At 43.9% G+C, this 23,330-nt stretch overlaps 1 protein-coding gene across 1 annotated transcript in view; it reads right to left on the bottom strand.

Annotated features, from left to right (window-relative positions):
* The window catches only part of ADAM17 (ADAM metallopeptidase domain 17), a 57,746-nt gene extending 38,631 nt beyond the window's left edge, over positions 1 to 19,115 (bottom strand). The window contains exon 1 of the mRNA XM_030555451.1: positions 17,899 to 19,115. Within this exon, the coding sequence (XP_030411311.1) occupies positions 17,899 to 18,175 (277 nt within the window). The 5' untranslated portion in view covers positions 18,176 to 19,115. The remainder of the gene's footprint in view (positions 1 to 17,898) is intronic.
* Positions 19,116 to 23,330: the final 4,215 nt, after the last annotated feature.

Here is a 23,330-nt window from a genome sequence, read left to right as displayed (position 1 = left end):
GGGTACTGAAAAGTCTTCCAGGGGGTTCTCAACTCATCTAGATCAGTATTTTTCAACCTGGAAGCTGCAGACCCCGGGGGGAGTACAGCACAGGTTTGGGGTGGTTGCAAGTGCAGGGCTGGCATTAGGGGGTGGCAAGCAAGACTTCAGCTTCAGACAAGCCTCACAAGTGAAAAAAGAGACTCAAGTATCACCCTGAAATGTAAGTAAGATATTTATATTCCAATAGATTTCATTTATAATTATATGGTAAAAATGAAAAAAGTATGCAATTTTTCAGTAATAGTGTGCTGTGAAGGGTGGATTTGGTTTAAATCACTAGTCAGGACAACTATTTAATCATGGATTTCAACATAAAAGTGCATTCTTGTTGGTTGTTATAATCTTAATACATATTCTTCACAACTCAGAGATAGATGTAGGCTTCATTTTTAGAAGGTACACACTATGCATTTTTAAAGTGATTTTGAAAACTTTTTAGATCAGTTTTATAGTTATATCAGAAAATGAATGATTGTTTGGCTATTTCATTTACCAAAAGTAATTGAAGCAGATACTTATGAAGTCACTGGGGAGGTGAACCATCTCCATTTCCACAGGTTAATCATTAATATTTGGAGGATTTTCTTGCCATATTGTATTAGGAGGAGCTCACCACCAGACTGACATTTAAATTGTTTATTTAACTAAAACAACAACGTTATGTATTCTGGAATTTTTTTCTTCAATAGTAAACATATAATATTTTAACAAAACAAGCATATGAATTTTTGAATTTATTAAACATTCAAGTTTTTAAAAGTCAGGTTTGTTTTTGCTAAAATTGTTTTTAACTAAAAGAGTTAATGAATTTTTTTAAGGAAATAAAAGTTAAATCGACTATGTCAGCCAGTTCAACATGAGAAACTTAAAATATTGGCTTCTGCAGCTAACTCAGTCATCTTCACTTTCATTTTCCTGCTTGTTCATAATCTGGAAAAGAAAAACAAGCTTTCCTGCTTTTTCAGGTCCCAAACGATTTCTCAGTTTGGAATGAATTAGTCCAAAGGAAGAAAAATATTCTTTCCACGTCGGCAGAAGAAGCTACTGCTGTTAAAAGTGAGATTATCACTTCAACAGTCACCGAATCCAAGTGCTGAAGTGACTTCCAACAATTCACTGGTGTGACTTGCTTTAAAACATCATCAGCAAACATACATTTCTTGAATGCTTCTTATTCCCAAACTGGGTCTCTTTTATGGCCTGCTGCCATTATAGGTTTTCCCTTCTAATGAGAGAATGGTATAGTAGATCTCAAATCGATGAAGGCTACACTCAGAAAGATCTCAAGACTTCTGAAATATGCTGCTCAATTTCACTTTTGTTTCTACTGCCTGTCCTTCCCTTCTCACATTTCTCTCCAGACTTCTTCTCCTTGTCCAGATCTATTCCACCCTCAACAATCTTCTATTCATTATACTTTTTGAATCTTTGCACTTTTAGAGAGAGGTAAGGGATTGACTCTGTGTACACAAATTTGCAGAAGGACAATAGGGTTGAGGTCTGTTATTTCTTACCTCTATATATTTATTTAAAAACATTTTTGCTGTTAACGTGCTTCTTATCTCTGGAGACACAAATCCACAGTTTGAGAACTGCAAAACTAAGCATCTCTGATGGTACCTTCTAGACCAATCACTGAGTCCCACTGGGCACATAGAAAGATTAACCTACATAGGGTATGGCTACACTTACAGTTGTACAGCACTGGGAGTTACAGCTGTCTTTGTACAGCTGTGTAGGGAAAGCACTGCAGTGTGGCCACACTGACAGCTACCAGCGCTGCAGTGTGACCACATTTGCAGCGCTGTTGGGAGTGGTGCATTGTGGGCAGCTATCCCAGCGTTCAAGTGGCTGCAATGTGCTTTTCAAAACAGGGGGGTGGGGTGGAGTGTGACAGGGAGCGTGGGGGTGACAGAGAGAGTGGATTTTTGGAGCTGACACTGTTCTCAGCTCCCTGCCTTGCAAGTTCTAAGGACTGGAAGATACCCAGCACCTAAAAGTTTTGACCCCTTCCTCCACCCCCTCTTATTCACTAAATGCAAATTATGCACTCCTAAATAGCCTTCAGACCACATAAGCAGCTGCTCAACACGGACTCCCCTCTCTCCTCAAGCAAACAGCTGTGAACATTCCAAAGCAATTCCCCTGCCTTAGTCACTCGCTGGAGCAAACAGCAGCTGTGTTTTTTAGATAAGTAGCTCCGGGGAGCTCAGAGTTCATCCATTCTTCTGGTTTGTTGTGGACAGGAATTCTGGGATACCTCCTAATACCCTGGAGGCCAATAACAGCGCTTTTGGTGGCCACAGCTGATGAGCAGCGCTGCATCACCAGCGCAGCAATTGTTACACCCCAAGCAGACCAGGTGTACAGCCAGTGCTGCAGCCAGGGAGTTGCAGCGCTGGATGTGCCTTGCAGGTGTGGACAGTTACTAAATTGCAGCGCTGTAAACCCACCAGCAGCGCTGCAACTCTCCAGTGTAGCCAAGCCCATAATCTATACTGAAGCCCCTGGAACCCCATAAAATTGGGTCCCTAATCCATGAACTATTGGAACTCATTTACAAAAATTTTCTTAAACATTACATGAATATATTGTCTCATTCTACAGAATTAGAATTTATAATCCCTATTCCATGATGAGATAGCTTTGAGCTATAATGTATCTTAAATTAAAATTCATTTAGATACGTTTTTCCTCAAAAAGCATTTTATCAAAAAAATCCAATTTAACTAAAAAAATCGGATTTTTTTATTATTATTGTTGTTTTTAAAAAGTCATTGATTTTTATTCACCCTGGTACTGTGATACTTTTGTATTTGTAGGTCTGATTTTGTAAGCAAATAGTTTTTAAGTGAGGTGAAACTTGGGGTATGGAAGACAAATCAGATTCCTAAAAGGGGTGCAGTAGTCTGGAAAGTTTGAGAACCACTGATCTAATACACGCCAAACCACCTTCTGTTCTCCTCCTCCTTTCGGTGGAGGGGAGAAAATTTTCCCAACTGAACGTGTTTCCTTCAGGCATTCCCTGTCCCCCACAAGTTCCTGCAATAGTTAGAGAATGGATGGCCCTGCACTGGGACTCTAGAAATTTGAGGGGAAATCCAAGCTTTGCCACAGACTTCCAGTGTGACCTTGAGCAAATCACTTAGGGCCCATTGAGAGTTAGTTGCTTTTGAAAAACCCATTAGGTTCTACCTGCATTTTCAGGTGCCTAGGTACCTTTAGAAATGTGGCTTTAGTCTCTCAGTACCTCAACTCCCCATATGCAAAATGTAGAAAATACTTCCTTTGACTTCTCTATTTATACAGTAAGTTCTTCAAGGGGACAAATAAGAGGGAACACAATAAAAGTATATAAAATAATGAACGATCTAGAGAATGGAGAACAGGAACTTCTGTTCTTCCTGTCTCACAAACACAGAACAAGGGGATGTTCAATTAAATTAAAAGGTGGGAAATTCAAAACTGATAAAAAGGAAATAGTTTTTCACAGAACGCGTGATTAAGTTGTGGAACTTATTGCCAAAGAATGTTGCTGAGATCAAGACGTTAAGATTTCAAAAGTGATTAGATATTTATATGGATATCAATAATATCCAGAGCTATAATTAATGATAATTTTGAAGGGATATTAAACCCCATGTTTCAGGGCTTATTCTAACCTCTAATAGAGATCAGGAGGAGACCCATCGGGGGAAGATTATCTGACATCTACTATCCTGGTATTCTTACACCTTCCTCTGAAACACCTGGTGCGGTACTTGTCAGAGACAGGCTAGATGGACCTTGGGTCTGAACCAGTGTGGCAGTTCCTACATATCTCAATATGGATACGTTCAATGCCTAGGCACAGTGGGACCCCTTTTCTTCTCCCCATCCCATCTCAGCTGGGGTCTCTAATATATATTACAGTAGCACTGTGACAGCCACCCTAATGGCCCAACTACAAACCACAGTCTTAAGATATTGCTCATCTAAAGATCCTAAGATTTCTAATTTTACAGGCCTGTTAGTTAAATAGGCCACAGTCCTAGCCCATTGATTTTTCCTGAGCTCTTAGGTAGTCGGTTAAGACTATCAGCGTGAAAAAAAAAAAAAAAGAATTAGGAGCAGCTTCAGGAACCACACCTGACCCTCAGTGTCTTCTCCTCCGTCCTCCATCAAGGTAGGTCCCTGGGCCATAGATGCAGAGCAACAACTACAGTGTAGCATGGTTACTTGAAAGAAGGGAGGACACTTGGATTTAATTGTAAAGGAGGGTGAATCGATTTGTGTGTGTGTGTATTGGGTTTGGGGGAGCTTCAGAAATCTAATATGGGGAAAACTAGGGCAGGGACCACTTCCCCCTTCTGGCACTGCACAAGAAGACCTAGCCAGGGCATGGACACTCCCACCCTCAAACGCAAATGAAATATGGAACGCCTGTGTTTTGTTGCATCATGAACAGATCAGTGATTCTCAAGCAATTCCATACTTAGACGCCCCCGCCCTGACACCCTTCCATGTTCCCATTTAGCAATATGAGAAAGGAGGATGCAACCACACTACCTAACAACCGTTTGCAATTCCCAGATTTAAAGAACCCACAACAGATTATAACGGGTTTTCAAGCAGAAAAACCTGTTCCTAAGGATGTTTTCTCACTGGTGCAAAACAATCTGTTACAGGCAGCATCGTCGTAGTTTGCATTGTTTCCAAATGCAAAACTGATTTGATTCACACAATGAGAAAAAAATCCTTAAAGTCAAATTTCATACTTCAAAACCATTGTAATTGGTTGCTTAGGGTGCAGTAAGCAATAAACAGGTGTTCCACAATTCAGTCATTTGTCACACATCTAGATGACTCCTGTCACACACTGAACTCTCCGAAGGCTGAGAGGTATGGGATTCTGCTTTCTTTTTGACACTCATTGCCCTATGTCAGCTTCTCTCATGCAGCAGTGTTTGGGAAAAATTAAAAACTAGAAGAGGGGCAATTAGATCACCCAGTGAGTCTTTTCCATCTCTAGATTCTGTGCAATAAATCTCAGCCTCTTTCAATGATCTCAGCTAAGGAGAATAGTCTCTTTTGTTAGGCAAATGGCTTCAGGAGGCCAGCCCCCCCACAATCTTCTCTGGTAGCATCTCTGGAGTTACCTTATTGACACACAAGGAAATATTAAAAGAAACTAGGACTGTACAGTTGATAGAACAGCTGAATAAGAAGACTTACAGATATGTAAAGTAACAAATGACACAACCTGCTATTCTGACACTTCTACTTATTGTACTAAATGAACAAGAAAGCACTTGTTGACTTAAATGCAAACACATTTAGGATGAATAAAAAAAATATTTCTTGCAACATACAAGACGTGCTGTTGCCAGGTATTATTCAGTCAATTAGCTCAGATATCAAAAGGAGAAAAAAAGAATCTAATAGTATCTGCTTAACACTGGTGCCGCTTTATCAATAAAATATGTTTAAAAACTTACAGACAGGAGAAACTCAAGTTACTTCTTTACCCAGCCTTTGTTAAAGATGAACTGTAAGTAGTTCAACAGAATAAGCTCCGATCCTGCACCAGGGTCCAACTGTACACAGCTCAGTAAAAAAGGACTGAGGCCACAGTAAGCAAATGTGTTTTGGCCAAGTTTAACCACCTCTTCCGCTTTCATTCTCCACTAGCCTTCCACTGCCTTTGACATGGTCAGACTTTCCCATTCCTCCCTCCCCAGCCTTCCCCCTCTGGGCTTCCATGACACTGTGCTGGCTCAGATCTTTCCTTTCTGATCCCCAGTAGTTTCTTTCCAAGGCTCTAACTTCTCCTCTTTCTGACAGAGTCCAGATTGGCTCCATCCTTGGCCCTCTTCTACTCTTCTTCTGTAATCTCTCCTTGGTAAGTGTCATATGCTCCCCTGGTTTCAGCTATGATCACATTTATATTGATGACTCCCAACTCTATATCCCAAACCCCTCCCTCTCCGCAGTCCCACATCTATAACTCACTCTCGCTTTCCTTTGATATTTTGCTGCCACAAAGATGGCCCCCAGGCCCTCTTCCCAAAACTGAAACCACCACCACGCTTGTCTCCCATGTTCATAACTTTGAGGTCACCTTTGATTCCTCCCTCTCTCTCCTTTCATATCCAAGCCATGTGGGACATTAGGCAGGTTAAAATATTTTTATTTCAGTGGGGTTAAGACTTTTCAGATCCCACCTGAGCACAGGCAAATATTTTTTTTTAAAAAGTTACTTTTTAACAAGCATTGTATCAGATCTAATACATGACCATAGAACTAAGGTCTTTATTATTGCAGGGGGCCACACATTCTTAATCAGAAGTAGAGGTAACTATACATTTTTAGGAAACGTCCAATGTTCAGCTACCAATTAAAGTGCTACTCACATCTTTCAACATCCTTAATTTCTATGATCAACAAAATAAGTTCCCATTATCTCATATCCAATGTATTGCCCTGAAAGCAATAAATAAAATGTAGCAAAAAAATATCAAGTCAGCCATTTTATAAACATGCTTTTGAATCCTCTCACTTATACACAAAGGTCAAATTTGTCTAAAAACAGAATTTTAACCTAGAAGGTGTAATTAACATTTTTAAAATCCCACCTAGGGTTATCTAAAGGTACATAAACTCTAGTCAAATCACAATAATTACTACAATTTCTAATTTTTTCAGTGCCTCAATTTAATTTATTATTCTACCTGAATCCTGAGTATATTCTCCTATGATAAAAACCCCAAGATACTCTTTAGCTCCACTTTATACAGTAGCAATGTTTTGATAGAAGACCTAATTTCATTACAAACATAATTCACGATCTGAAATTCGAATCCAATCCAGGAAACACAAATGAAAGTCTTTGATACAAGTTAAGTGACTATATAGATGACACAAAACAGACTCTAGTTCAGTGGTTCTCAATCAGGGGTATGGGTACCCCTGGGGATACACAGAGGTCTTCCAGGAAGTAGATCAATTCATCTAGATATTCGCCTAGTTTTACATAAAAGCACTAGCAAAGTCAGTACAAACTAAAATTTCATACAGACAATGACTTCTTTCTATTGCTCTATAAACTACACACTGAAATTTAAGTACAATAGTTATATTCCTCTTGATTTATTTTATAATTATATGGCAAAAGTTAGAAAAGTATGCAATTTTTCAGTAATAGTGTGCTGTGACATTTCTGTATTTTTATGTCTGATTTTGTAAGCAAATAGTTTTTTTAGTGAGGTGTAACGTGGAAGAATGCAAGACAAATCAGACTCCTGAAAGGGGTACAGTAGTCTGGAAATATTGAGAGCCACTGCTCTAGTCTCATCTATCCCATAAGTAGATAGGCAATTTCTGTGTTTCTATCAATCTAAATAAGTTTTTTTTTTTTTTTTTTGCCTGTTGTTAGCACATTACACAGGAATACCTGTGTGTAAAAATGGCTCAAAGCAAGAATTGGTTGTGTAAGTTGGGCTATTTATCATGGGCCAAGAAACAAGGAACAAGTTTTAAAAACTTGTTTTAAACCCATTTCCAGCTAAACTGGTTCACAGAGCTTGCTGCCAACCACCCTTACTTGCCAAGACAGGTTAGAAGAAAAGGTTACTAACCTTCTGTTAACTGTTTTCTTTGAGATGTGTTTCACATGTCTATTCCGCTCCAGATGTGTGCGCACCCCGAGCACAGTCACCAGAAATTTTTCCCTTAGTGGTACTTGTTGGGGTGGCTCAAGTGCCCTCTGCTGACGCATGCTGATAGTGCCGGCGTAAAGTGCCCAGCCAACCCCACAACCTCCTAAGTTACTTCTTTCCAGAAAATTCTAATGTAGAGGGGCAGGAGGGCAAGTCATGGAATGGACATTTGCAACACATCTCAAAGAACAACAGTTACGGAAGACTGGTAACCACTCATTCTTCTTTGAGTGATTGCTCATGTGCATTCCACTCCAGGTGACTTCCAAGCAGTTAAATAGGTGGAGGGACTGGAGTTCATGGTCACGCAGACTGCAGAACTGCTCGACCAAATCTGCATTGTCTTTGGCATGCTGAGCGATGGCGTAAAGGGAGGAGAATGTGTGCACCGATGACCAGGTCACTGCTTTACAAATGTCCTGAATAAGGATCTGTGCTAATGCTGCTGAGAATGCTTGCGACCTTGTGGAATGAGCAGTCAAGTTAGTTGGTGGCAAAACACCTGCCTGAACATAACAAGACCGTACATATGAATATACATGAAGTGATCCAGGACGAAATTGTCTGTGAAAAGATTAGGAGACCCTTAATCCTGTTAGCTACAACTAACAACAATTGGGTGGACCTTTGGAATTATTTAGTTTTCTCTATGTAGAAAGCTAGGGTTTCCCTAACATCCAATGAGTGAAGACGTTCATTCCTATTTGCATGTGGCTTTGGGTAGGAGACAGGTAGGCATGTTACCTGATTGCTACGAAATTACAAAACCACTTTTGGGAGGAAACTGGGCAGGGAGGGGGGAAGGTGGACACACGTAAATACACCTTATCTTTAAAGAAGACTGCATGGAGGCTCTGATATGAGGGCACAGAGTCTGAAGACCCTTCTGGCCAAAGTGATGGCCACTAAAAAACCCACTTTCTGGGAGGAGTACAATAAGGAGCAAGTTGCCAAAGGTTCAAATGTTGGTCCCATAAGTTTCAAAAAGACCAACTTCAGTTCCCAGGGGGAACGGACTCTATTACTTGAGGGTATAACCTTTCTAGGCCTTTGAGGAATTGGACAGACATGTCATTTGAAAAAAATGGACCAGTTATCCATACAAGAGTTGAAAGCTGATATTATTGCAAGGTGAACCTTGACTGAGGAGATTGCTAAGCCTTGTTGTTTCAGTGCAATAGATATTCAAGGACGTCGTGTATGGATGAGCACATGAGTGATCTGATGAACTTGCTCTAAGCAAGTCTGCTCCCTGGCAGTTAGCCATGGAGCTTCCAGGCCATTAGATGACAGGATCTCAGGTTCAGCTGGAGCAGCCAACCATGGTCCTGGGAAATCAGCTCCGGCTGCGACCACAGCAGGATTACAGTTGCCACAGAGATCTAGTAGAGTGGAGAACCAGTTTTGACGGGCTCATGCTAGGACTATCAGAATAACCTGGTCCCTCTTTATCTTTAGCACTGCTCTGTGCACAAGCAGAAAAGGGGGGGAAAGCATAGTAAAGATGTCTCATCAAAGACAGTAGGAAGGCATCCATGATACCTGGACTGTGGCCTTGTAGGGAGTAGAATTGGTGACACTCTTCTACCTATTTGCAAATAGGTCTATCCAGGGAATTCGCCACTGCTGGAAAATGTCTCTTACCACATCTGGACGAAGGGACCACTAGTGGTGACTGGAGAAAGATCTGCTGAGGCAATTTGCCAGCTCATTTTGCATTCCTGGAAGGTAAGAGACCTCAAGGTTGATTGAGTGGACTATGCAAAACTCCCATAGCTGTATTGCTTCTTGATAAAGGAGGGAAGAGTGAACTCCTCCCTGTTTGTTGATAAAACATGACTGCAGTATTGTCTATGAGAACAAACAAATTTCTGCTTGTAATGTGCGGCAGGAAGGCCTGATAGGCCAGGCGAACTGCTCTGAGTTCCCCAACGTTGATATGGGGTGAAAGTTCTGCCAAAGACAAAAGGCCTTAAGTCTGGAGAGGCCCCACCCTAGCCCTGATATGTTTGAGATCAGGGTCATTGATGGCTGAGGGCATAAAAAGGGAAAGCCCGCACAAATAGTGAGCAGATCCAGCCACCAATTGAGGCAGCCCAGATGGTGGCGGCCTGGCAAGTACACTGAGGCTAACCACGTCTGGAGGGGTCTGAAGTATAGCCTTCTACGTTGTACCATGTATGTGCATGACATCATGTGACCTAAAAGCCTCATACAATTTCAGGCTGTTGTAATTGGATGATCTCTTAGGTATGTTATCAGGCATCTGACTGGAATTGTACCTCTGGGAGATAGGCCCTAGCCTTAGCAGAGTCGAACATCAGTCCAATTAACTCTGTCCTCTGCACTGGAGCAAGAGTAGATTTTTCTGCATTTACCAGAAGGCCTAGGGCCTTGAACATTGACTGGGTAAGTCGAATGTTGGACACTACCTGACCCCTGGACCAGCCCTTGACTAGCCAGTCATTTAGATCAGGGTAAACCTGCACCCCCAACCTTCTCAAGAAAGCTATCACTACTGCCATACATTTTGTAAACACCCATGGAGCTGCAGACAGACCGAATGGGAAGACCATGAATTGGCAGTGTAAGTGGTTCACCTTGAACCTGAAGAACCTTCTGTGTCCTTGTTATAGCGATATATGAAAATAACATCTCTTAAATCGAGGACATTGTACCAATCCATGGGATCCTGGGAGGGGATAACGGATGCCAGGGTGATCATGCTGAACTTTATTTTGTTGAGATAGTTACTGAGCTGACGCACATCTAAAATCTTTCTGAGACCTCCCTTGGCTTTTGGAATTAGGAAATAACGGGAGAAGAGCCTCTTCCCTCTTAAATTCTGCAGAGCCTCTTCCACGGCTCCCACCCAAGGGTTGAGATTGAACTTCCTAGGGCAGAAGTTCTTCATGAGAGGGGTCCCTGAAGACGGAAGGGGAGGGAGGATGGGAAGGAGGGGAAGAAATAAACTGGAGGGTGTATCCAGCTCAATCATGCTCAATATCCAACTGTCCATAGTGATATGGGACCAAGCACAGAAGAAGTGGGAAAGGCAGTTTGCAAATAAAGGAGAAACAGGGTCTGTCATCACAGGAACTGGTACAATGTCATAGAGTGTCCCATCAAAATGCCTGCTTAGAACCCCCTGGATGTTTGGGTGGGGCAGGCATTGATGTCAAGATAGAAGGGAGTGGTGGCCTATGCCTAAAACCCAGGGCTTTGGAGTGGAGCTCGGAGCTGGAGCACAGAGCAGCTCGGGAGCAGTGGAGCTGGAGCATAGCTCCAAAGCCCTGCTAAAACCCATTTCTCTTTCTCTGCAGATCTTGATGGGGAGTCGGAGCAGAGTATCGGACGGGCTGTTGAGGTCTACAGTGCTTCTTTGAAGGAACTGGTATGTACAATCCAATGGACTTAAGGGTTGTCCTGGAGTCTTTTAGACCATGAAGCTTCACATAAGTCTGTTCTAAAAAGAGCAAAGCTCCTTTGAAATGTAGGTCCTGAAGGGTTTGCTGGACCTCTGCAGGAGTCCCAATCACTGCAGCCATGAACCGCTGCACTTGTAATGTGACCCTTGCCACTGATTTTCCTTCATCCACAAGAGAGAATTCTTGTCTAGTCTCTTGTGGGAGCAAGTCCTTGAATTTCCACATGGAGTCCCACATGTTAAAATCAAACCTGTCCAGCAGCACCTGATGGTTTGCAATTCTGAGCTGTAACTGTCTCATAGAATAAACTTTCCTGCCGAACAAGTCTAATCTCTTTGATGCTTTTGTGTTTGGGGTTGCAACCCGATGACCCCGTCTTTCTCATTGGCAGCAGCTACCGGCAGGGATCCTAAGGGGTAATGGGCGTACAGGAACTCATAACTCTAGGCAGGAACAAAGTTTTTTCATTCAGCCCTTTTTGATATGGGGGAAGGGATCTGCCACGAGGTCTTAACCAGGTCCATAATGGCCTCACTGAAAGCAGTTAACAGACAAGCTGGTCTAGGTATGAAGCAATATAATGTGTGATATAAGCGGGAGGACTGCCTGAAACAGTATAGTACATTCAAAATACACCAGTATAAGGATTGTGTGGATGTAACTCATTTCATAACAGAATTATATCACTTCCAAAGCAAAGTAAAATGGGATAAGATGCCAGATAAATTGAAAAAATAACTTGTGTCCACACAAGTGAGTTTGTCAGAAAAACTAAAGTTATACCATTAAACAACACAAAGCTTTCCTGTGTAAAAAAGGCTTAAGTCAATCTCATACTTATTATCTGTAATAACAACAGGTACAAAAATTCAGACAGAAATGCAAAACCATTTTCTCCTTGGGCCATAATTATTTTTATAGGCGCGGTGACAGACAGATCTTAAGGAAAGCAAAAGCTACATATGAAAATAATTTGAATGAGTATCTTGCTCTTATTCTTTTGCTAACCTGCATGATGTCTGCAATTTGTGATGATTGGCAAAGCATATATAATTTTACTGATAACGTAAGAAAAATATTAAACCTACTGGTGACTACTTCTTACTGCATGCATTATTCAAAATCAGTGAGCCTGTTCAAAGCAATAAAAACGATAGATACTTCAGAAGGCAGTGTCACATGTTTGAAAAATTTCAGTTCTCTGTAAGGAAAGTCACTGATAAACTATGGCTCAGTCCCATAAACAATTACCCATACAAGTAGTCCCACTGAAGTCAGTGGGATTACTTCTGTGAGGAAGAATTTGCAGGGATGAGCCCTATACTCTCAGCATACCAAAAGGAAGATGGAATTTGGCTGTTCCATGACACTTTTATGAAGCCAGTTTTTAGAAAACAGTTTCCTGGTTTTTGAGTACCGATTTGTTAAGGGGCTTTTAAATGTTCTCCTTCCAGGAAGTTTTTTTTCACAGGAACTTAGGAATTGCCACCGTGGATCAGACCCAAAGCTCCTCTAGTCCAATAACCTGTCTTTCATCGTGGTCAGTACCAGATGCACTAGAGTAGGTGTAAGAACCCTCTAGTAGGAGTAGCTGTGGTATAATCCCCCTCCCCCGCCCCCTTACCCAAGTCTCATCCTGGTGAGGTAGGCAATGTCTACAGCTCAGGTAGGCATACCTGCATTGGCTTTATTCTAGCTAGCAGTGTTAAAAATAGTAACGAACATGTGGCGACACTGCACAGGTTACCAGCATGACTATGTACATACCCAGGGTTCCAGGTGGTCTTCTACAGTTCACACTACAGCCAGTGCCACCCTGTCTTCACTGCTATTTTTAGCCATGCTAGCTAAATTAAAGCACAGTAATGTCTACCTAAACTGCAACCACAGCTTCAATTGCACATCGACTGCAGCGTAAACATAGCCTTTGAAATTGCCCCATGCCCTGAAGCACAATATTCTTTACGAACACTAAGTTGCCATTCGTTAAGACAACTCTTAATATTCTTGAATTCATATAAATATCCAAAAACTTTTTACAACCTGAAGTGAAGAATTTAACGACTTCCTGTAGCAACAGGTTCCACAGTCTAATCACACGTTGCGTGCAAAAGTATTTCCTTTTATCAGTTTTGAATTTTCCACTTTTTTACTTCATTTAATGTCCACTTGTTATTCTGTCATGAGACAGGAATTCCTAATCTACTTCTCCTGTACCAATCATTATTTACAATTTTATCTTGTCTCCTTTCTACAGTAAACAATCCCAAACTTTTCAATCTCTCTTCACAGGACTGTTTGGGCTTGCTCAGATAACTTAATTTACCCTGCACTTCTGTTCCCTGGCTGTAAAATGGCGATAGCAGCTCTTCCCTGCCTCACACTGGGGTAGTGAGGAAGAACTCACTGCTGCTTGTGAGGTGCTGAAAGGCTACAAAGTGAAACAGAATGTTGAGAATCACTAAGAAAGGGATAGATAAGAAGACAGAAAATATCATATTGTCTGTATATAAATCCAAGATGTGGGTATACCATGAATACTGCGTGCAGACGTGGTCACTCCATCTCAAAAAAAGATATATTGGAATTGGAAACCATTCAGAAAAGGGCAACAAAAATGATTAAGGGTATGGAACAGTTTCTGTATGAGGAGAGATTAATAAGACTGGGACTTTTCAGCTTGGAAAAAAGACAGCTAAGGGGGGATAATAATAGAGGTCTACAAAATCATGACTGGTGTGGAGAAAGTAAATAAGGAAGTGTTATTTACTCCTCCTTATAACACAAGAATTAGGGGTCATCAAATGAAATAGGCAGCAGGTTTAAAACACACAAAAGTAAGTATTTTTTTCCCCAACATGCACAGTCAACCAGTGGAACTCCTTGCCAGAGGATGCTGTGAAGGCCAAAACCATAACAGGGTTCAAAAAAGAACTAGACAAATTCATGGAGGATAGATCCATCAGTGGCTATATGTGGAAACAGTGACCATAGTGTAACAATATTTAACATCCTTGCGGTGGGAAGAACATCTCAATGGCCCAACACTCTGGCATTTAATTTCAAAAAGAGTAACTACGCAAAAATGAGGGGGTTAAACAGAAATTAAAAGGTATAGTGACTAAAGTGAAATCCCTGCAAGCTGCATGGGTGCTTTTTAAAGACACCATAATAGAGGCCCAACTTAAATGTATACCCCAAATTAAGAAACACAGTAAAAGAACTAAAAAAGAGCCACCGTGGCTTAATAACCATGTAAAAGAAGCAGTGAGAGATAAAAAGACTTCCTTTAAAAAGTGGAAGTCAAATCCTAGTGAGGTAAATAGAAAGGAGCATAAACACTGACAAATTAAGTATAAAAATGTAATAAGAAAAACCAAAGTGGAGTCTGAAAAATGGCTAGCCAAAATCTCAAAGGATAACAACAAGATGTTTTTAAAGTACATCAGAAGCAGGAAGCCTGCTAAACAACCAGTGGGCCCCTCAATGATTGAGATACAAAAGGAGCGCTTAAAAACGATAAAGTCATTGCGGAGAAACTAAATGGATTCTTTGCTTCAGTCTTCACAGCTGAGGATGTTAGGGAGATTCCCAAACCTGAGCCGGCTTTTGCAGGTGACAAATCTGAGGAACTGTCACAGATTGAAGTGCCACTAGAGGAGGTTTTGGAATTAATTGATAAACTCAACATTAACAAGTCACCGGGACCGGATCACATTCACCCAAGAGTTCTGATAGAACTCAAATGTGAAGTTGCAGAACTATTAACTAGGGCACGGGTCAGCAACCTTTCAGAAGTGGTGTGCCAAGTCTTCATTTATTCACTATGATTTAAGATTTCGCATGCCAGTAATACATTTTAATGTTTTTAGAAGCTCTCTTTCTATAGGTCTATAATATATAACTAAACTATTGTTGTATATAAAGTAAATAAGGTTTTTAAAATGTTTATGAAGTTTCATTTAAAATTAAATTAAAAGGCAGAGCCTCCAGACTGGTGGTTAGCCTCCAGACTGGTGGCTAGCCTCCAGGCAGTGTGAGTGCCACTGAAAATCAGCTTGCGTGCCACCTTTGGCACACATGCCATAGGTTGCCTATCCCTGAACTAGGGTTCGTAACCTGTCCTTTAAATCGGCCTCTGTACCCAATGACTGGAAGATAGCTAATGTAACACCAATATTTAAAAAGGGCTCTAGACATGATCCCGGCAATTACAGACCGGTAAGTCTAAGGTCGATACCGGGCAAATTAGTCAAAACAATAGTAAAGAATAAAATTGCCAGACACCTAGAAGAACACAAATTGTTGGGCAAAAGTAAACATGGTTTCTGTAACGGGAAATCGTGTCTTACTAATCTATTAGACTTCTCTGAAGGGGTCAACAAACAAGGGGGATCTAGTGGACATAGTGTACTTAGTTTTCCAGAAAGCCTTTGACAAGGTCTCTCACCAAAGGCTCTTACGTAAATTAAGCTGTCATGGGATAAGAGGGAAGGTCCATTCATGGACTGAGAACTGGTTAAAAGACAGGGAACAAAGGGTAGGAATTAATGGTAAATTCTCAGAACGAGGGGGTTAACTAGTGGTGTTCCCCAAGGGTCAGTCCTAGGACCATTCCTGTTCAACTTATTCATAAATGATCTGGAGAAAAGGGTAAACAGTGAGGTGGCAAAGTTTGCAGATGATACTAAACTGCTCAAGATAGTTAAGACCAAAGCAGACTGTGAAGAACTTCAAAAAGATTTCACAAAACTAAGTGATTGGGCAACAAAATGGCAAATGAAATTTAATGTGGATAAATGTAAAGTAATGCACATTGGAAAAAATAACTCCAACTATACATACAATATGATGGGAGCTAATTTAGCTACAATGAATCAGGAAAGAGATCTTGGAGTCATCGTGGATAATTCTCTGAAGAGGTCCACGCAGTGTGCAGAGGCAGTCAAAAAAGCAAATAGGATGTTAGGAATCATTAAAAAGGGGACAGAGAATAAGAAGGATAATATCTTATTGCCCTTATGGTATGCCCACAACTCGAATACTGCGTACAGATGTGGTTTCCTCATCTCAAAAAAGATATACGGGCACTAGAAAAGGTTCAGAGAAGGGCAACTAAAATGATTAGGGGTTTGAAATAGGTCCCATATGATGAGAGATTAAAGAAGTTAGGACTTTTCAGCTTGGAAAAGAGGAGACTAAGGGGGGATATGATAGAGGTATATAAAATCATGAGTGATCTGGAGAAAGTAGATAAGGAAAAGTCATTTACTTATTACCATAATACAAGAACTAGTGGTCACCAAATGAAATTAATGGACAGGTTTAAAACAAATAAAAGGACATTCTTCTTCACACAGCACACAGTCAACTTGTGGAACTCCTTGCCTGAGGAGGTTGTAAAGGCTAGGACTATAACAGTGTTTAAAAGAGAACTGGATAAATTCATAGAGGTTAAGTCCATTAATGGCTATTAGCCAGGATGGGAATGGTGTTCCTAGCCTCGGTTTGTCAGAGGGTGGAGATGGCTGGCTGGAGAGAGATCGCTTTATGATTACCTGTTCTGTTCATTCCCTCTGGGACACCTGGCGTTGGCCACTGTTGGAAGACAGGATACTGGGCTAGATGGATCTTTGGTCTTGACCCAGTATGGTTGTTCTTATGTACAGCACTTCGGGACATGTAACCACCCTCTGTATAGTGTGCCCACACATTAAAGTAGGCTTAGTAACAGATAGGAAGCGTGCACAGTGGCTATTGTGATAGCAAGAGGTGTGCATGAATTGATTTATCTCAATGCAAAGGAGACATTCACTTTCACGGAGGCTTCATTAATGACGAAATTTCCCACCTGGCAGATTAAGTTGTCAGCTATGAATGGATAGTCCTACAAACACTGACCATTTCACAGTGCTGGTTGAAGAATCACTGTTATGGAGATGGAGGCCAAAGTTATCCTGTGTTTAAATACAACATCTAATATGGTGGAAAACTGATATTTTGTTTAAATGCAGTAAACTCAGTTTTGGATGTAAACATATGATTTGGAATAGAGACACCACCAAAACAACAGGCAGGAATTTGCTCTGTGTTTGTCCAGTGTTTGCCACTAGTCTGCAGAAGCTACCATAATAAACACGATTAATAACAATACAAAGTCTGTGGCAGAGCCAGGAACTGACCCCAACCATCCTGAGAACCAGTCCAGTTCTTCCTTGCCTAGTCCCTGGGTCACTGCTCTCTCCAGCAGGGTGCGTTTATGTACACAGGTACAGAAGTGCACACCCCCCCCCAGCCCAAAATAAATTGATCACTCCTCCCCTTCCCCCAGCAGTGGTCTCTGGCACAATTCTTCCCTCCCTCACTCCCAAACAATGATCTCTCCTATGCTCTGCCCCATGCAATGATCTCTCCTCTCCTCTCCTCCCCCATACAGGGATCGCTCCTCCCCTCACCCGCCCCCATACTATGGTCACTCCTCCCCTCCCACACAGGGTGACCATTCCTCTCCTTTCTCCTAGCACTGGCATGTCCCACCCACCCACGTACTGATCACCCTGCTCCTTACCCACCCCTGCTGCTAGGTCCTTCCTTCCCCCTCCATACAGCGTCCATGGCTCCCTTTCTCCCCGCCCCCCAGCAGCGGTCACGCCTCCCCTTGCCCCGTCCCCAGCAGTCTCCCCCTCCCCCAACAGCAGTCTCCCCTCCCCCCAGCCCAGCCCAGCCCTTACTGAGGCGCTGCCCCGCTGGGCGCGGCGGGTGGTCGAGCGCCCCGAGTACGGGCGCCCGCAGCAGAAGGAGCAGGACGAGGGCAGGGACCAGCGAACAGAGCCGGAGCCTCATGGTCCGAGCGTGGCGCCCGCTCGCATCGGTCCGGGAAGCCTCCTCCGCACCCGGGGACAGGCTCCGCCGCAAGGCGCCTCCCTCGGCTCTCTGCCGGCTCCCCCAGTGCGTCCGCCCCGCCGCCCCCAGTGCCCACACCCGGAAACCCGGCTGCCCGCGGAGCATTGTGGGTGCGGCGGGGCCGCCGCCATCTTGTCTCCTGGCCGGGTCGTGGGGCGAGCCCGCTGTGGGGTAGGAGGGGAGCGGCCCCCGCAAGGGACGTGTCCTGACGCCGACGCGAAGGCCACACGCGGCGAGCGAGCGAGCGAGGCCGCTGCAGGTCCCGGCCTGGAGACAGGGCCTGGCTCAGGCGCGGTGGGGAGCCGGCCCCTCCCCTGGGGAGCCTCACCCCAGAGTGCCCCGGCGGCCCCGCCCGCCCCTTTCGGGGGGAAGCCCCCCCGCGACAAAAACGAGCTGCCGGCTGCACGGCAAACGGCTGCGTTTCGGGGGTCCCAACAGGGGTTGTGCTCCGGAGGGTTCAGCGCACCGTGCGCCCTGCGGGGACCGGGTCGCGGGGGCGCCTTGCTGCTGTTATGGTTCCTAGCAAACGGGGCCCTGGGCTTGTGTGCGCTGCCCAGTATAAATAAAGAACCATATTCAGTGGTTTCATTCTCTTCCCAAATCATGGTCCAGTATTGTGGTTAAAACACGTGTTGGTGTCATCTGCACTCCAAGCCTCAAGCAGGATTTGGGGACATAGGACCTGCTCTGCGAGATGGGAACAACAGTCCATCTAGTCTGGTATCACCTCTCCAGCAGTGATGAGTACTGCGGTGTGGGGTAAAAAATGAAAGCCAGGACAGGTGGGCAACATGACAGCGAGCTGCCTTCCAGGAGCCAAGACATGATGTATTACTAACATTGGACAGACTTCTGAAGGCAACGAGGAAGGATCCGTTGGTGATAGTTAAGGATACGATTCTGTCACCTATTTCGTGACTTTACGAGACCTCCCTCCCATTCTACCCTGAAGCAGCAGGGGCTTGGCTCCAGCCAGTGGCCTGGAGCTCTGGCCCGCCAGCAGCCCAGAGTGGAACTTGGGCCAGCCTGTGCGAGGAGGGTCAGATCAGATGCTGGGGGCGGGGAGCAGTCAAGCAAGCAGCCTGGGGTGGCACTGGGGCCAGCTAAGCTCTGCGGGGGGCAGCAGCCTAACCTGGCAGTGGCACTGAGGGGACCAGCCCGGTGCTGAGGGTGGGGAGGCGGCTCGGGACATCATGGGGGAAAAGGGGCTCAGGGATCCTTCAGACATGCAGGGCGGGGCAGGGCAGGGCTGTACTCGGTTTCAACTGGTTAGGGGAGGGAGTTGTGGCCCAGCCCCCACCTCCTATCTGCCCCCACCCCGGGACTCTGGCCCATCCAAACCCCCCCCCCCGTTCCCTGAAGGCCCCTCTGGGACCGCTGGCCCATCCACACACCCCTGCTCCCTGTCCCCTGACTGCCCCTGGATCTCCACTGCCCCATCCAACCCCTCCTCTCATTCCTGATGGGCCCCCTGAGACTCCTGCCCCCATTCAACCCCCATCCCCCACAGACTGCCCCAACCCCTATCCACACCCCCACCCCCTGACCACCACCCCGAACTCCCCTGCTTTCTATCCAACCACCCGTTCCCTGCCCCCTTACTGTGCTGCCTGGAGCACCGATGACTGGCAGTGCTACTGCCACCCCTGCCACCACACGGCACAAAGCACCTGGTCAGGCAGGGCTCTGCAGCTGCGCTGCCCGAGGAGTTCACAGCTTTGTCACCCAGAGCATTGTGCTGGCGGCGGAGCGAGCAAGCTGAGGCTATGGGGAAAAAGGGCTAGCCTTCCACACCAGGAGCTCGGGCCAGGCAGGACGGTCCCACAGGCCAGATGTGGCCCATCGGACATAGTTTGCCCATCCCCTGGGTTAAAGGTAGGTCCAGTCCAGGAGTGCTGGAGCAATTTTTATAGTGAGGTGCTGCTGACGGAAACCATATATTTCATGTTTGTTATTACTACAAATCAAGGGGTGCAGTAGCACCCCTAGTTCCAGCACCACTGGTCCAGGCTTGAGTTTTTCAGGCTTGTTCTCCTGTTTGGCCATGATGTAAGTATAAAAGGCTTGAGATTTGTTGGGCAGTTCCCAGAGCTCCCTTTCACACTTTCTTTGCAGGCATGCCTGCTACCATGGTTGATGTTTTGACTGTCCTTCCAGCCTTGTTTTGATCTTGATCCTGATGTCACAAACACCACAGGGCATTTTGCCATTGATTTCAATGGGAGCAGGATTAGGTCCTTAATAAACATTACCTTAGAAGGCTCTGTGGTCAGGGATAGTATGCAAGGATGAAATATACATATTATACCTGATCATTATAATTTTATTTTTCCAACTATCCTAAGGTCAAATGTTATATGTATTAAAATATAGTAAACCAACACATTTACCTCTCCCTTAGAGGGTTCCGTCTGGTTTATTTGCTAGCACAAATCTGTCGTAATCCTTTTTGTAGCTGCAAGTGCTTTAAAACAGAAAAGGACTGAAAATTCTTTTAAGGATTTTTTTTAATATATTCCAATGTTTTCTTTTACTCTTGGGACAGACATCAGTGCCATTGGAAAATGTTTACACTCTTGGCACCAATGCCCTTGCCTTCGAGGTGACATCACCAGTGTTTTGATTGGTTCTATTTTCTCTGCAAGAAAGAATATTCTTATTATCTGAGCTAATGTGGAAGGAAACAATCTAATTATCAGGTATGTACCTCTTCTGGATGAAAGCCTTTGAGCAGGCTAATGTATCTTCAGGAGATGCTGATGATCTGAAGACCAAGGAGCTATGGCAAGAAAGATATGTGGGCTAGGCTCCAGCTGTACTGTTTTGAGGTACAGGGAGAGGAGGGAATTAACTGATAGCCACTGCTCCAGCAATCCATATGAAACCTGGTAATGAGGTATCTGAACATGGGACTGTTGAACTGCAAAAAGAATTAGCAAAGAACTTAACTGGATGGATTTGCTCACATGAAGATATCAAAATAACTCAGGAATCTACCCTACACAGCATGTTTTTGTCATTTATTATGTTTCCTACATGTGAGTGAAAGTATAACGGAAGCATTACAAACAGCAAAAGCAGCAAAGAATCCTGTGGCACCTTATAGACTAACAGACATTTTTGAGCATGAGCTTTCGTAAGTGAATACCCACTTCGTCAGATGCATCTTTTCTGTGGGCTCCAAAACGTCTGTTAGTCTATAAGGTGCCACAGGATTCTTTGCTGCTTTTACAGATCCAGACTAACATGGCTACCCCTCTGATAATAAACAGCAAATGCAGCCTTATAGTCCAAATCCTGAAATCGTTACTGACTTCCCAGAGACTTCAGAAGTGAGGTTTATTTGCGCGAGTAAGGTTGCAGGGTTGAACTCTTGAATTTTTTTCCCAACAGCGTGTACTAACAAGATAGGATGTAAGTGTAAATGGAGACTTAAAAATGCCATGAAAAATTCATTTATTGAATGGTAGGCAACCTAGATTGCTAAGAAAAAGAAAAGAGTGTCAGCTAAAAAGGGCTCTGTCAGAATGGAGTCATGTTAAAGTTTCATAACATACTAGTGAAAAAATACCAGAATTGTTGATGCTGTGAATTAAAAACATCTGAAGTGAAGAGAGATTTCCAATATGGAATATAGATTGTCAGTTTTAGACTTCTATGATTATGTTATTCTTTGTTAGAGTTGTAGTAGCTTTTGTAAACTCAAATACAATATTACAAAGTCTTTAATGGTAAGTTTAAAACAATTGGTTTAAGATGCTAGTCAGCATGCTACCTTTTCCACATAACTTGAGATTCTAGTCCAGTGGCTGTAGATTTCTTTTTAAGTTAAATAAATTCTTAATGATTTTAAGAACACACAAATAAAAAGGAATACTGAAGAGAATGTAAGTCCAACATATTACAACAAATCTGGGAACAAAAGGGAGAAAAAATAAGCATAAAATATGGAAGGAAATACATAAATTAATATGAAATAAAGATATCAGCTGCAACTAACTGACTGAGGTAGGGCAGGAAGCAAGAGCCAAAATCCTATGCTTCTTGCTATGGGCCCAATTCTACATGCTCTGCTCAGACCTGAGTTTTTATGCAATTAGTAGGACTACTTGAGTGAAAAAGAACTGAGCATAAGGACTGCAGAATGGCGTCCTAAGTTTTTACACTGCTATCCATGGAAGTTTGCCTAAAAAAGGACTTATGCCCCAGTCCTGTAAGAAGTTCCATTCGGATGGACTCTGGTCCCTTCATAAATATATGCTTTGTGGCTGAAGCAGGTGAAGAGATCCACCTGTGCTGAGTTCTGTGCAGGATTGGGGAATTACTATGGGCTTAAAAAATATTCTGCGGTGCTGGTGCGAACAGGCTGCAGGAGAATACACCTGCACAAGAGGCCAGCTGCACTGCAGGATCTATGCCTCTCAATCCAACATGGGTAACGAGTATAATAGGCCAGGAGAGGCTAAGCCTCCCCTAACCCTGGCCAAGGCCCTGCCCTCGCTCTTCTCTCCTCTGAAGCTGGCGGGGGCTCAGCTCCAGCAGGCAACTTGGAGCTTGGGGGCTCTGCCAACTGGCAGCTTGGGTTGGCAAGTAGCTTGGGCCAGTGCTCAGGCCAGCCAGTGGCCTAGGGGTCAGGCCAGTGCTGAAGCCATCTGACGCAGCTGGGACAGCCTGGCCAGTGTCCCTGAGCAGCTGAGGCGGGCGGCTGGTGCTTGGACTGGCTGACATGGCTGGGGAAGGCTGGCCAGCAGCCTAGGTCCTGGGGCGATTCATCCAGGGCTCCTCTGGCCATGGGCGAAAGCTCAGGGCTTCAGCGGGCAAGGGGGGCGGAAGGGGTGGGGTAGGGGCAGAGCATTGGCACAACCAGCCCCTGGTAGTCCTAGAATTAGAGAAACAAGACACTTCTCCTTTGATCCTGAGTTGGCCCAGAGATGAATCTGTCACTGAGGCCTTGATTCTTCACTGTTTTCTACCTTGTGGAGTCATTCACATCTGAACAAAGTGAATGTCAACCGGAGCCATTCTGGCCTGGTAATAAATGGTGTAAATGACTGCACAAAGTGGGGAATCAGGACTGAGGGCCAAATCCTATTTACCTTTCTTACTACACAAGTAGTCCTGTGGACTGCAGTGGAGGGTCACACCTGAGTAAGCAAAACAGGATATAGTCCATTTTGAGGACCTCCTCAATGGTTTTGTGTGGCATCCTGACCCTATGGAAGTCATTGGCAAAACTCCCATTTTGACTTCAGTGAGGCCA

This window comes from Gopherus evgoodei, chromosome 3, assembly GCF_007399415.2.
Source record: "Gopherus evgoodei ecotype Sinaloan lineage chromosome 3, rGopEvg1_v1.p, whole genome shotgun sequence".
Classification (NCBI taxonomy): Eukaryota; Metazoa; Chordata; order Testudines; family Testudinidae; genus Gopherus; species Gopherus evgoodei.
This window is presented reverse-complemented; position numbering and strand designations above follow the sequence as displayed.